Source organism: Piliocolobus tephrosceles, chromosome 9, assembly GCF_002776525.5.
Source record: "Piliocolobus tephrosceles isolate RC106 chromosome 9, ASM277652v3, whole genome shotgun sequence".
NCBI lineage: Eukaryota > Metazoa > Chordata > Mammalia > Primates > Cercopithecidae > Piliocolobus > Piliocolobus tephrosceles.
The window spans coordinates 37,029,955-37,045,381 of NC_045442.1; the positions used below are offsets into that span (position 1 = coordinate 37,029,955).

A 15,427-nucleotide genomic window follows, 5' to 3' on the forward strand; every position below is an offset into this window, starting at 1 on the left:
CTAGTTCAGTATGCTATGAGCCTTTAGCTTCAAGTGTCTCAGAAAGAACGAACTAATTCACGGAGTGTTCCTATTCTGAGAGCAGGAACTTCTCATCAGAAAGAGATTATGTTAATGGGAGATTAAAATAAGCTGCTTAGTGGGATATCTTTGCAGTTCAGAATCAATGGATATAGGGAACAAATGGAATTATAGGAAAGAGGAAGAAGGAAGGCTTATAGCCCCAATATAACTTTCTTATCTGGTATTAGGCTTGTGAATTTGGGGATTCAGGATCTCTGTCGGTGCTAAGATGATTTGGGTTTGCTTTTTGGGTATTCCATAGCCATGGCCCTTGGTTGGCCTTGACTCTGATGCCATATTCTTGATTTGTTTTGCTGGACAAGCTTTCTTAACAAACTTGATACTCAGAGTCTGGCAGTGTAGAAAAAAGAGCATTGACCAGGGTTAGGGACACTGCATTACCCCGGCTCTGCTGCTAACCAGATGCCTAATACTGAGCAAGTCATTTTGCCTCTTTGAGTTCCAGCTTTCCTTTCTGTACATGGCAGATGTAAGACACTTCCCAGGCTAAAAATCTGATTCACCTAGGCCAGAAAATCTTAAATATTTTTGAAGTATGACCTTCTTGCCCCATTTCATACCTGCTTTGTCTCCCAGGAAGCTTAGGGCTAGAATAGTGTCTAAAGACAGTACTCTCCCTAAACTACATTTCTGGGATAATTGTGTCCTTAGGTACATTTCCTATAACTTGTGATAACCCATCTTTTAAAAATACCCCTCTTGCATAATGAGGTTTTCCTAAGGCACCTCAAAATAAAAGCAAAAGTTAATATTTTCATATATGTTACTACCACCAGCTGCCCAGTCCCATGAGAAATAAATACATGACACTTGTTTCTTTGACTTTCTGTGTTTAAAAAAAAATCCCAATAAGAAATTGCCTGGGCATAGTGGCTCAAGCGTGTAATCCCAGCACTTTGAAGGGCTGGAGCAGAAGGATTTTTGTGGAGCTTAGAAGTTTGAGACCAGCCTGGACAACATGACAAAACCCCATCTCTACAAAAAAATACAAAAATTAGCTGGGCATGGTGATGTGCACCTGTAGTCCTAGCTACTTGGGAGGCTGAGGTGGGAGGATCACCTGAGCCTGGGAGATTGAGGCTGCAGTGAGCTGTGATTGAGCCACTGCACTCCAGCCTGGGGATCAACAGAGTGACACCTTTTCTCAGAAAAAAAAAAAAAAAAAGAGAGAAGTGCAATGGATAATTGATAATGGGGATGAACTAATAGTAGAGACAATAATTGTGGAGTTATTGATTGTAGAGCTATTGAAACCTACAGGAAGACAAATTTTAGGAAACACTTTCTAATTCTTAGAGCTGTGTGAAGGTGGAATGGGTTGCCTTCGAAGGTGGTAAGCACCACATTTCCAGGAGTAAGAGAGCAGATGCTGCAGATGTGCTGTAAAGGGATTTAGCTTTGGGACCAGGGTTGGGCCATGTGACCTTTACAGCCTTTTGATCATAACGTTCCCTTACAAGAAGTTCCCCTTTTCACCAGGAACACATTTCTCTTCTGAATTCAGTTTTCCTCCTTCAGCTGGTATACCTGAGGTTTTTGACTCCCAACTGAAGAAATACTGGTCATGTTCCTACTCAGATCCCAGCAGTAAATAGCAGGAAAAATACCTCAATTTATAATTTATGTAACCCTTTAAAATGGTAAAAGTCCCAGAATATTTACATGTCTATATGTATATTTTTCTTAACTTTGAGATAGCTTTTGATAAAAAGGACTATTTAATGAGATATTCACTAAGACCATTTAAAATTTAGGCTAAATTTTAGACCATTTAAAGTTTAAAGTAAAGCTTAAAGATCAAAGAGAGTGGAGTGGGTAATAGAGTAGAGGCGGTTATTTTATTCTTGAAACTTAGATTACAGGTAGTCAATTATACTTTCTTTTGCTGCTGTGCTAGCTAAACAATGCTTCTGAAATTTTAATGTGCACAGAAGGACCTGGGGATCTTGTAAATATGCATACACTGACTCCTTGGTTGGGGCCAAGATTCTGCATTTCTCTCTCTCTTTTTTTTTTTTTTTTTTTTTTTTTTGAGATAGAGTCTTGCTCTGTCACCCAGGCTGGAATGCAGTGGTGTAATCTCGGCTCACTGCCACCTCTGCCTCCCTGGGTTCAAGCAATTCTCCTGCCTCAGCCTCCTGAGTAGATGGGATTACAGTCACGCGCCACCATGCCTGGCTGATTTTTGTATTTTTAGTAGCGATGGAGTTTCACCATGTTGGCCAGGCTGGTCTTGAACTCCTGACCTCAAGTGATCTGCCTGCCTCAGCCTCACAAAGTGTTGGGATTACAGTCATGAGCCACTGCGCCCGGCCAGATTCTGCATTTCTAACAAGCTCACAGGTGATGTTGATGCTGCTGGTCCAGGTACCACTGAGTACCAACGAGGGGTCTAAGCCACCTTTCTTTTGTCAGGTCAATGGTCATGTACCTCTGTCGCATGGGAAGTGTTTTCTCAAATCTCCACTTCTCTGGAAATGGAGGCACCATCACATCAGGGCAACTCCTGGACACCCATCGATTAGGTATAAAATTAGGCCAGTGTTTGGTGCTTAAGCCATCAGACTTCAGGGTGGAGCTCCTGCATTCTCTTCCTTTGTCCCTGCTGGTAGATTCTGTGCATTCACTCTGGCAGTTTTCAGTCTCTCAGGTTTCTAATTGTTGGGATGGGGTGCTACTGGGATCACAATCTTTACTCTTTCTTCATTTAATAAACCCCTTGATCAAAATTACTACTAAAATATGTTTTGGAGGTTTTTTTTTTTTATTTTTTTTTTTTGAGACAGAGTCTCGCTCTGTCACCCAGGCTGGAGTGCTGTGGCCGGATCTCAGCTCACTGCAAGCTCCACCTCCCGGGTTCATGCCATTCTCCTGCCTCAGCCTCCCGGGTAGCTGGGACTACAGGCGCCGCCACCTCGCCCGGCTAGTTTTTAGTAGAGATGGGGTTTCACCGTGTTAGCCAGGATGGTCTCGATCTCCTGACCTCCTGATCCGCCTGTCTCGGCCTCCCAAAGTGCTGGGATTACAGGCTTGAGCCACCGCGCCCGGCTGTTTTGGAGGTTTTGTTTCCCACCCCACTCTCCAAATTTGTCAGCCACCTTAAAATTAAGCAGATGTTTTAATTAGAGTCTTCAGTGTGTTGGATCAGCCAGTTTATTTCCCAAGTTCTTCATCTATAAAATGATGGGGTTGGATCAGATGATTTGGAAGGTTTCTTCCAGCCTCCAGCGATGTAATATATCATTGTAAGTTTTCTAAGAAGATGGCAAATTACCGAGAACCTTTTTAACTGATTCAGTTTAGTTCCAAAATGTCTGCATAGAAGACTGGACTGTTGATCTGAATTTTTGGACTAGCTGGAAGATTATTTTAAAATAAGGAAGTGAGAAAACCCCAGGTACAGCACAGAAATTATTTCCTCTTTTTACTGGAGCTGTATTCTTTGCTTCAAATCTCAATGGAATATAAAAATAGATTGTGTTAGACTGTGTGGGAAAGGACTCTGTGGGTGATATTCAGTGTTTTTGCAAAAGTTCTCATTCGTGTGATGTGTGTGTGTGTGTGTGTGTGTTGAAGGTGCAGGGAAGCATTAAGCTGAATTCTCCCAATATTATTTATTAGTAGTATTACAATGGAGATCTTGTCTGCCTCTTTATATGCATTATTTTCTCTTTGCCTCACCCCTCCCTCTCCATTCCCATTGTGTTTCAGAAGCTCTCATGGTACCCACAAGTGTCATATATTTTGCCTTTGATTTCCATGGGAAAAATTTAGAGGAGTATGTCTATATGTCTACATCTGTCCTTCCTTTGTTGATATTAATGTTCTAGTCTGAATATTAAACTACAGTTTAAAAGAAAAAATAAGGGCTGGGTGCAGTGTCTCACAACTGTAATTCTAACACTTTGGGAGACTGAGGGAAACAGATTGCTTGAGGCCGGGAGTTCAAGACCAGCCTGGGCAATGTGGCGGAAACCCTATCTCTACAAAAAATACAAAAATTAGCTGGACGTGGTGGCCTGTGCCTGTGATCCCAGCTACCGGAGAGGCTGAGGTGGGAGGATTGCTTGAGCCCAGGAGGTCGAGGCTGCTGTGAGCTGTGATTCTGGCACTCCACTCCAGCCTGGGAGACAGAGCGAGACCCTGTCTCAAAGAAAAAGAAAAATAAAGGAATATTTAAAAATGCTTTCAGCTAATCAAATGGATTCCAAAATGTTTTCCTAAATTAATTAACTAATTAATTAATTAATGTTTTCTAGTTTTATTGAGGTATAATTGACAAATAAAAACTGTGTATGTATTCAAAAAATTGTATATATTCAAGGTATACAAAGTGATTTTTTATACATATACTTCGTGAAATGATTATCACAATCAAATTAATTAACACATACATCAGCACACATAGTTACCATTGTGTGTGTGTGTGTGTGTGTGTGTGTGTGTGGTGAGAACACTTAAAGTCTAGTCTTAGCAAATTTCAAGTAAAAAATGTGGTATTATTAACTATAATCACCATGCTGGACATCAGATTCTCAGAGTTTATTCTTTTTTTTTTTTTGAGACAGAGTCTCGCTCTGCTGCCCAGGCTGGAGTGCAGTGGCGCGATCTGGGCTCACTGCAAGCTCCGCCTTCCAGGTTCACGCCATTCTCCTGCCTCAGCCTCCTGAGTAGTCGGGACTACAGGCGCCCACCACCACGCCCAGCTAAGTTTTTGTATTTTTTTTAGTAGAAGACGGGGTTTCACCTTGTTAGCCAGGATAGTCTCAATCTCCTGAGCTTATGATCTGCCCGCCTCAGCCTCCCAAAGTGCTGGGATTACAGGCATGAGCCACCACGCCCGGCTTTTTTTTTGAGACGGAGTCTCGCTCTGTCCTCAGGCTAGAGTGCAGTGGTGTGATCTCGGCTCACTGCAACCTCCACCTCCCAGGTTCAAGCGATTCTTCTGCCTCAGCCTCCTGAGTAGCTGGGACTACAGGCACGTGCCAACACACCCAGCTAATTTTTGTATTTTTAGTAGAGATGGGGTTTCACCATGTTGGCCAGAATGGTCTCGATCTCTTGACCTCATGATCCTCCTGCTTTGGCCTCCCAAAGTGCTTGGATTACAGGCATGAGCCACCGCACCTGGCCTAAGTTTATTAATCTTAAAACTGAAAGTTTAACTCTTTGACCAGCATCTCCCCAGTCCCCCTCTTTGCCCCGTCCCTGGTAAGCACTGTCGTATTCTCTGCTTCTGTGAGATCGACTTTTTTGGATTCTACATATAAGTGAGATCATACTGTATTTGCCTTCCTGTGTCTGGGTTATTTCACTTTGCATAATGTCCTCCAGGTTCATCCATATTGTCACAAATGGCAAGATTTTCTTCTTTCTTATAGCTGAAAATATTCCATTGTGTAACTTTTCTTAAATTTAAAAAGAAACTTTTTTTCTGAAATTTTCCCCTTTTATAAATAATATTGCAATAAATCTTCATACAGTTTCATGCCTAAATCTTTGTGAATCTCTGTTAATTTTCTCTGGATCATATTGCTATAGAGCCCCCAGAGATAGGGTTGCAAGCCTGCTCTCAGCATCTCCCCACTCTCCCCCATGCAGCCTGAATCTACCGCCTTCCTTACTGCTGTTTATTTTATTTTCTTCCCTTTACGCTTGGTTCAGTCTGTTGTTTACATTTGCAGTTTCTCTTGCAAAGTTAGTCGTATGGAGAACTTGTACCCTCCTCCCCTCAGGGAATGAGTTCATAAGAAGATGGATGCTTTTTATGACAGTTATCCTGTGTAATGCATCAGGTGTTTTACATGTATTTATTCCTGCCACAACCCCGAGTGCACAGATGGTTTCAGCACCATTTTACAGATGAGAAAACTAAGGTTCAGAGAGGTTAAATGACTGGGGTAAGCACTGGAACTCACTTTGGAACACAGGGCCTTTGGGCCTAGAAAGCTTACACTTTGCCTTGCTTCTCCCCTAAGTCTTCCCTCACCACTCGGAGACAAAGAATGAAGAAAGCTCAAGGAAGAGAAAGGATCAGAGAAAATGAAGCTTCCCCGAGTGCACCAGGCCACAAATTCCCAAGTCAGGCTGAGCATTGGCAATTTCCCTGCACTATGTTTAAAATGTAGGTACCTGGGCCCCACCCTAGACCTACTGAAGAGGAAACTCTAGAGGTTCGTCCTGGGAATATGAATTTCAAAAAGCCTTCAGGTTGGTTCTGCTGTGCAGCCCAGCTTTGAGCTTTGTTCCATGCCTGGTGTCTTGTTCTTTGGGTTTTGGGTCACAGGAGCCTGCGATAGCTCAGGCCCTGTGGTCTGTTACAGGCTATTATGGACCGTTATGGGCAGGTCATGACACAGTAGTCCCAAGGGGCTCAGAGCTTGGCCTTGGCACGTCACAGGCAGCAGCCCCGAGAGAAGAGAAGGGAGTCAGACCCTCTGAGCAAAGGGGAAGTTGCTGCGCTCTGCTCGGTGGGGTAGCCTCGCAGCTGGTAAGTCATGGGCGACTTCTGGGGCTTATGGGGCACCTTGCAGGACTGAGGGGAGAGTCTAGGCTTGGATCTCTTGAAAGCAAGGATTGTGGTGCTGCTGTCCTGCTGGCTTGTGGCTGTGGGCTGTTGGATTTGCTCTTTCTCTGCTGTGGGTTAAGCTACTCTGCAATCGCCTCCTCCAGGATCCTCCTTAAATATCCCCTGCTGAAGGACGCTTTCTTTTTCTCTTCCTTTTTGAAATGATCTTTTTGATTTGGGGAAGAAGATACCCAGCTGGGATGGTGAATTCCTTCCAGTGTCACTAAAAAGCTACAGCCTGTCCAAGAGTCGTCTGGGGTTTCCCCTGCCTGATACCCTAACTGCCTTGCAGAATCAGGGGCTGTTCACACTCTTAACTGTGGGTCACTGCCTGCTGCTCCTGGAATAGTTAACGAGGACTAATGCCTACAAGATTTTGTGCCCATGGAAATTTTCCCCTGACCCTTCAGAGTCACCCATGGTTACAGTTTTCCTGCAAAGCCAAGAGCTCCTGGTGGGGTGGTAAACTCAGCCTCTCTTGCTGCTTCGGCAGCCACCCAGAGATGGCCTTCTCCTGTTGCGTTACACTTTCGTAGTCCCTCAAAGAAGTATCTGCAAGTCCCTATGTCAATTGTGTTTGGTGAGCCGTGGGGAAAAGGGAGTCATGAATGCTGAAACTTCCGCTCATGTGAGAATTTCAAGTTTGCACCTGTCTCTGTCTGAATTTTCTAATGTAGGCCGGAATGGAAACATCAGATGTAGGAATTTTATCAGTCAATTTCTTACCCTGTTGTTTCAGTATTTTTTGCATCTCACTTCTCCTGGAACTATTACTAGAAGAGAATAGTAGAATTCAGGAGGGACCTGACATCTGTGTTACCCTTTCAAAACCCTTTTATCAACATTATTTCATTTGGCCTGTGCAGTTTCCCTATAAGGCAGATGTTAATGTTATTTCCATTTTAAAGATGACAAAAACAAGGCCCAAACAGGTTCAGTGACTTGCCCAAAGTCACACACCTGCTTTTCCATTAGGGCTAGGATCTGGGTGAGGGCCTCCTGTCTTGTAGTCCAAGGCCTGGTTATGCCTTATGTAGCTATCAGAGCCAGCTGTTCATCTGATGGTTATTTATTGAGCATCTATTACATTCTCAAGGCCCTGTGTTGGGTGCTGAGTTAGAGCAGGAAAGACACAGTCACTGCTATGATGGCATCTACATTCAAAACCAGTACTATCCAAAAAATGTATAATGTGGGCCATATGTGAAATTTAAAATTTTTTAGCAGCTACAGTAATTTAAAAAAGTAAAATTAGGCCAGGCGTGGTGGCTCAAGTCTGTAATCCTGGCACTTTGGGAGGCCGAGATGGGCAGATCACGAGGTCAGTCGATCGAGACCATCCTGGCTAACACGGTGAAACCCTGTCTCTACTAAAAAAATACAAAAAACTAGCCGGGCGAGGTGGCGGGCGCCTGTAGTCCCAGCTACTCGGGAGCCTGAGGCAGGAGAATGGTGTGAACCCGGGAGGTGGAACTTGCAGTGAGCTGAGATTCGGCCACTGTACTCCAGCCTGGGTGACAGAGCAAGACTCCGTCTCAAAAAAAAAAAAAGTAAAATTAATTTTAATGATATTGTTTATGTAATAATATATCTAAAATATTCTCTTATCGATATATAAGCAATATAACAATTATTGAGTTATTTTACATCTTTCTTTCATATTTGAAATTTAGTATGTGTTTTATAGACAACAGAGATTTCGAATATTCAGTAGCCATATGTGGCCAGTGACTACCATATTGGACAGTGAAGCTAAAAAGAATGTCTACTTTTCAGAGAAGAGGAGCCATATATCAGTTAATATTTTAATTTTAAAAAAAAATTTTTTGAGACAGTGTTTTGCCCTTGTTTCCCACGCTGGAGTGCAGTGATACTGTCTCGGCTCACTGCAAACTCCACCTCCTGGGTTCAAGCAATTCTCCTGCCTCAGCCTCCCAAGTAGCTGGGATTACAGGCATGCACCACCACGCCTGGCTAATTTTGTGTTTTTTTTTTTAGTAGAGATGGGATTTCTCCATGTTGGCCAGGCTGGTCTTAACTCCCAACCTCAGGTGATCCACCCACCTCAGCCTCCCAAAGTGCTGGGATTACAGGTGTAAGCCACCACACCCAGCCTAATATTTTAATATTTTAAGTGTTAAAAGTACACCTCTTCTCGTTTCTTCATTCATTCATTTATTCAGTCATTCCAAAGGTATTGAATGAGCATCTGCCAGGTGCTTATTTTACTTATGTATGTATGTATGTATGTATGTATGTATTTATTTATTTTGAGATGGAGTCTTGCTCTGTCACCCAGGCTGGAATGCAGTGGCATGATCTCTGCTCACTGCAACCTCCGCCTCTCAGGTTCTAGCAATTCTGTTGCCTCAACCTCCCTAGTAGCTGGAATCACAGGCGTGCACTACTGTGCCCAGCTTATTTTATTTTATTTTTTTTGTATTTTTAGAAGAGATGGGGTTTCACCATGTTAGCCAGGCTGGTCTCAGACTCCTGACCTCAGGTAATCCACCCGCCTTGGCCTCCCAAAGTGCTGGAATTACAGGCGTGAGCCACAGCATCCGGCCTATTTTTTTCTTTCTTTCCCTCACTACTGACCTCTTCTTTCTTCTTTCTTGTTTTTCCTTCCCACTCCTCCCTTCTTTGTTCCGTTCTATATTTTGTCACCTGTTTAGCTGTGTTCCCAGGCTCCAGAAATACAGTGTTAGTTGAGACAAAATTGGCTTTGATTAACAATGGAGTTTCTGTCCTCGAAATGACAGCTTACTGTCAGAACTAATGAAACAGAGCTCCTGGCAGCCTTTGTGAAGACAAAATCAAACCCAGGTGCTTGTCTGCCCTTCAAAAAATAATGTTTGGCCTTGGGCCCAATTAAATAGATTATTGTTGCGTCTGTGCAATGGAATACCACCCAGACCTCAGAAAGAACCAGGAAGTTATCTTTGTGTTGATATGGAAAGTCTGCCAGGATTTATAAAAAGAAAAAAACTAAGATAAAGAAGAGTGCATATGGTATAATGTGATTTAGGTATATTTAAAAAGAAATATATCTATGTTGGCATATGCATTACTTTTTTTCCTGAAAGATACACAGAAAACTGCTGATAGTGGTGATCTTTGGGTAGATGGAGGACATTTGAACTTTTAGTTTTAGACATTTCTCCAGTGTTTTAATTTTTCTATGTTCATGTGTCACTTTTTGTTTTTTATTTGAGACTGGGTCTTGCTCTGTTGCCCAGGCTAGAGTGCAGTGGTACCATCACAGCTCACTGAAGCCTCAACCTCCCAGGCTCAAGCGATCCTCTCATCTCAGCCTCTTGAATAGCTGGGACTACAGGTGTGCACCACCATGCCTGGCTAATTAAAAAAAAAAAATTATTTTGTAGAGATAGGTTCTCACTATGTTGCCCAGGCTAGTCTCGAACTCCTGGGCTGAAGGAATCCTCCCCTTGTCCTCCCAAAGTGTTGGGATTACAGGCATGAGCCACCACACCCAGCCTGTTTTACTTTTAGTTAGGAATTTTGAAGAGAAAAATAGAATCTAGAGGAAGATGCTGGGCTTGCACTCAGATAATCCAAGTAGGGTACGCTTCAAGTTAAGTTCGCATGTACAAACTTGGTGGATGTTTTCCTCAGCTTCATTTGGGTTACCTGATAAGGGGAAGCAACATGGTGTTGGTTTGTGTTATTGCTATAATGACTGCACCATCACTCACTCGGGGTGGGCTAATGCCTATAAAGAGAGAACAGCTACTTATCACTGAGTCATATTTTGACTCTTGTCGAATTTAGGCTGATGTCTTCTTAGGTTACTACACTCTTTATGACAATCAGTAAGATAATAAGGTTGTGTATTTCCAGATTACAGAAACTGGTTGAGCCACCTGAGGCAATTCACTTGGCCACTCTGGATCTATTTTTGTTCTCTTTAAAATGCTTATGGGGAAAACATGTTGACATCTCAGACATTTATAGCCATGAAATTTCATAATTCCAACTATGTGTGATTTTACATACCTTGCATTTCATTGCTGGGTCTCGATCTAAAATTTTTCCAAATCCTATCAAGGTATAGTAGTATATTCATTTTAGCTAACAAATTATCCTTCTCAATAGAATTTTAAATGAAACTTTAAATACATTAATAATAACTTTCTGTTTATGGATATTAGCTCCAGTTGAGTCTTAGGAGTATATCACGTTATACCATTATCTGTGTGGGTATGAAGGAATGTATGTATTTAACATTTTACATGTACTATTTACTATGGTCTGCATGAAGATTTATGCGTGTGGGTTCATAGGTAGATAATGGAGGCAGAGGAAATGCGGGTCAATATGCATTACAAAGTGGGTTTGTTAATTTCCCTGTTATTACAGGATGTTTTCACAGCTTTTCAATTGGTTTCCACCAGGCATTCACATGACCCAGGGGAGGTCTGAGATGGCCCAGGAAAGAGGATGATTTAATGCCTTAAATGATTCTTGATCTGCCCATTGGAGAAGTTATTGAAACCACAATAGGCTTGTCATATGGTCTTCATTCTGGGCAGAAAAATTTCAATTTCAGCCAGTTGGGTAAAATTTAGACTTAAATAGGACAGTTGGTTTTCTAAGACACATAAAAATGAACAAAATCAGTAATTGATCAAAATTGCCTGTTCTGTAGGGAAAAATTGGGAGACTTTTAAAATTTTCACTGTTTATGTTTAGAAAAACAATACTGGTCTCTTACTGACAATGTTTTATGTGTGGTAGATGCCTAGTAAATGGTGGTTGGTTGGATGACTGGAGGAGTGAGTATATTCATGAGTTATTGTCCGTTTTCCTAACTCTTGGGACCATTTTGAATGTCCCAGTTGCAGAAAAGATGTCCTTCCCATGAGCATCCTATGTAGGGGCTTGATGCCCTTTGGCTTGTTAACAATTTCCATGGAGCAAATTTGTCTTCGGTAACACAGGGTGTTTTAAACAGAAAACTACTCTTCAAGTTCAAAACAAGAGCCTATACAGCACATGTGTTTTTCTGTGTCCGTACTTAAAAATGTGCCAGTTACAGCAACCTGTTCCACGGAAGAATTGAGTATGCCAATCCAGGAGCTAGTCAACAATTGGAATTGTTAGTTCCTTGGGATATGCATAGGTCTGTCTCTGCAGAGATTAAATTGGCTGTGTCTTTTTTTTTAAAGGAGAGCATAAAAGTGAGGCAATCTATAGAGTTTTGGAGGAAACCTTTAGAATTGGCTTAGTCATTTTGGGAATTCCTTGGTACTTTTGCTTCTGGGTTTATAACTTCTGAATATGTGCATCTTCTCCATCACCATTAAGAAGTCAGACCATCTTAGGTTCTTATTTAAGAAAACGCTGGTTGAATGTGCCTATTTTGTCTACCAATTTGCCAGTTTCACAGACTGCTGGTTTACTCTCCAACATCTGATAACACAGGAAATAGCGGGGGAGGCTGACGATGAAATGAAAATGCTCTACTTTTAAATTAGACTAAAATAAGTTTCTTTTTACACGTACAGCTAATGTTAGAGGCTATAGTTGTAGTTAAAGCTTGCAATAAGATAGGAAGGACTTTCATCATAACTAGCAGATAGAATAATATTAGCACTAGCTGTTGACTCGGCTGTTTGAGCATGTGAAATGTGGGAAAACATTTCTGTTGCAGGATCTGGCATTTAGTATTCTGAACAGAACCAACCTGTTAACTTGTTCTGAACCAGGGTTTTTCTTTTATTTTCTAAACTTTTCTGAATATCCTTGCTCAAAGCCTTAGTTTGTTGCCAGAAAAGGTCTCTGACTGTGATTGCATTTTTGTGTTATAGATTTTTTTCCAGAAAAATGTAATGCTGAATTAACTGTATAGTTATTTGGCAGCCTAAATATTTATTTTTATTTTGTAGTCACTTTGAATTAGGAGTCCCTGTAGGTTATAGAAATCCTTTAAACAGTGTTTTGCCCTAGTCTTTCCCATGGTCCGGGGTGTGCATGTGATTAAAACTTGCCCATCCTCTGCAAAACAATCTAGCTTTAGAGTCTTTGATGGGGAAACAGAGACAAGAAGCCATTGAGTCAACAAGATGGAAATATGGAATATGAACATTAGAAAAGGATCAAGTGCAGCACTTTGGGAGGCTGAGGCGGGAGGATTGCTTGAACCCAGGAGTTTGAGACCAGCCTGGGCAATATAGCAAGACCTCCATCTCTACAAAAATAAAATAAAATAATTATCTAGGTGTGGTGGCATGCACCTGTGGACCCAGCTACTTGAGGGGCTGAGGTGGGAGGATCACTGGAGCCCAGGAACCCAAGACTTCAGCGAGCTGGGACAGTGCCGCTGCACTCCAGCCTAGGCAACAGAGGGAGATCCTGTCTAAAAAAATAAGGAAAAAAGGAAGGAAGGAAGGAAGGAAGGAGGGAGGAGAGAGAGAGAAAAAAAGAGAGAGAGAGACAGAAGGAAAGGAAAGGGAAGGGAAGAGACGGGAAGGGAAGGAAACTTTGGGGTCATCTAGACTAATCCCTTTAGTTTAAAATGAACAAAATAGGACCCAGAGGGATTAGATGACTTGCTCAATGTTACACAGTTAGTCACATAGATGAGACTGTAAATTTATGTTTATATTCATCAAACATTTATTGAGTTTTTGGAGTGTCTGCCATGGGTGCAAGCACTGTGCAAGATCCAGGGGAGACTTGATGAAAAAGTCAGATGCACCCCCTGCCCCTGTGAAATTTATGCATTCTAGCATGAGAGGGAAACTAAACAGCCAGTTAACCTATTAATTACTTAATGCCAGGAGTATCCAGAGGTATGAAGGATGCTCCCTTTGAATCATAAAGCAGACCTGAGATATCATGGGGGCTTCTTTGATAGGTCCTTACAGCATCCTTTAAAGAAAAAAATGAGTGCCCTGAGCAAACATCTTGAAAAAGAGAAGAAAACACCCAGCTTGTAATTATGGCAAATGCTATATGCTTGGCTATTTAATGGCATCCTAGAGCCCAGGTTAACCATGGCTTTCAGGCAGGGCAGTCATTTTTTCAGAGTAGTAATTAGGACTATCTAAAATTTTAGAGTAGTTTTATTCAAGCACTCAATTTTAAAATTAGCATTTTGCTTCTTAAGTTTGTAGACAACAGTGATGCTGATGTGTGTATATTAATATGTTCCCACAGTTTACAGATTTTACATTCTAAATGTGTGTCTATTGCAAATTAATAAGGATCCATATAAAATTCTGCTCAGAGTCCAGCAGTTGCACAAGAACAGGATAAAGGGATATGTATTTTAAGAGTAGTGTACGTAAGATCTGGTGGCTTTAGTTGAAGACATGAGTCAACAGAGCAATGTCGCTTCCAGGAAAGTGTTACATGAAGGTTTATGAACAGAAGTATTGGCATCAGTGAAGAAGCTCTTCCTCTACCCTGCGTTTGTCAGCTTATCTGGAGAAGTATTCAACATTTCAGTGGCAGGCTGACCGAGGAGTGCACACGCAAATCATCCATCCATCCGTCCATCCAGCCATCCATCCATCCATTCATCCATCCATCCATCCATCCAGCCACTCATCTATCTATCCAACTATTCACCTTTCCATCTATCCGTCCAATTATCCATCCATCCGTCTGTCCATCTGTCTGTCCATCCATCCATCCATTCATTCATTTATTCACTCATGTTTTTTATTGTCCCCTTAACAGAATGGAAGCCTCCCTCAGAAGAGCAGGGTGGGATGGGAAGTTGGGGGGATTGCTCACTGCTGTGTTCCTGGGGCCTAGAGCAGTACTCGACGTGGCAGGCCCTCAATAAATTGTTGAATGACTGAATAGAATGAATGTGAAAATTTCAAATTCTGTCAGATGACAAATAGTTGAAGGAAGTGAACTTGTTGTAAAGAAAATAAGTTTTACTGGAGCCATGAGAACTATCATTAGAGTTTTGAAGTCCTGTCACATGGAAGAGCGGAGGGCAGGGCCTTTTCTATGTTTCTACAGTAGACAGGGTAAGGAGCAATGGATGAAAGCTGCAACAATGGCAGGAATGGCAACAAGGCAGGTTTAGGAAGCACTCATAATCTAATGACAACTGATCCTGGGAAAAGCTCACTCAAGGTGGATACCATCAAGCCTGGGTCAAAATTTAATAGTAAATACAAAAATAAATTTTTGATTGGGACTTTTATTTTGAAAAACAAAACTAAACATTAAGAAAATAAATTTATTTATTATATTAACACAGTTTTGATTATAATTTCAACTGTAGGCTAATTCTGCAGTCAAATGCTTTACCACTGCACTATACCCTTTTTACAGGCTAATTCTTTTTTTTTTTGAGACGGAGTCTCGCTCTGTCTGGAGTGCAGTGGCCGGTTCTCAGCTCACTGCAAGCTCCGCCTCCTGGGTTTACGCCATTCTCCTGCCTCAGCCTCCGAGTAGCTGGGACTACAGGCGCCCGCCACCTCGCCCGGCTAGTTTTTTGTATTTTTTAGTAGAGACGGGGTTTCACCGTGTTAGCCAGGATGGTCTCGATCTCCTGACCTCGTGATCCGCCCGTCTCGGCCTCCCAAAGTGCTGGGATTACAGGCTTGAGCCACCGCCCCCGGCCTTTACAGGCTAATTCTAAAACCCCACAAGGACTAAATCAATTGTTGTTAGGTTTTGTACAGGAGGGGTTGAGTACATTTTTATGACATAATTTTGTGCTAGAACAATATAACATTTCTTTTTTTTTTTTTTTTTTTGAGACGGAGTCTCGCTCTGTCACCCAGG

General features: G+C 42.0%; 1 protein-coding gene across 3 annotated transcripts in view; it reads left to right on the forward strand.

Annotated features, from left to right (window-relative positions):
* The window catches only part of PIK3AP1 (phosphoinositide-3-kinase adaptor protein 1), a 129,774-nt gene that overhangs the window by 12,724 nt on the left and 101,623 nt on the right, over nucleotides 1–15,427 (forward strand). The window contains exon 1 of one of the 3 annotated variants that reach the window (XM_023206282.2): nucleotides 5,111–6,208. The exons of the other annotated variants lie outside the window; for them this stretch is intronic. Coding sequence (XP_023062050.1) covers nucleotides 6,127–6,208 — 82 coding nt within the window. The 5' untranslated portion in view covers nucleotides 5,111–6,126. Of the gene's footprint in view, nucleotides 1–5,110; nucleotides 6,209–15,427 lie in introns of those variants that run through there. 3 annotated transcript variants of the gene reach the window in all.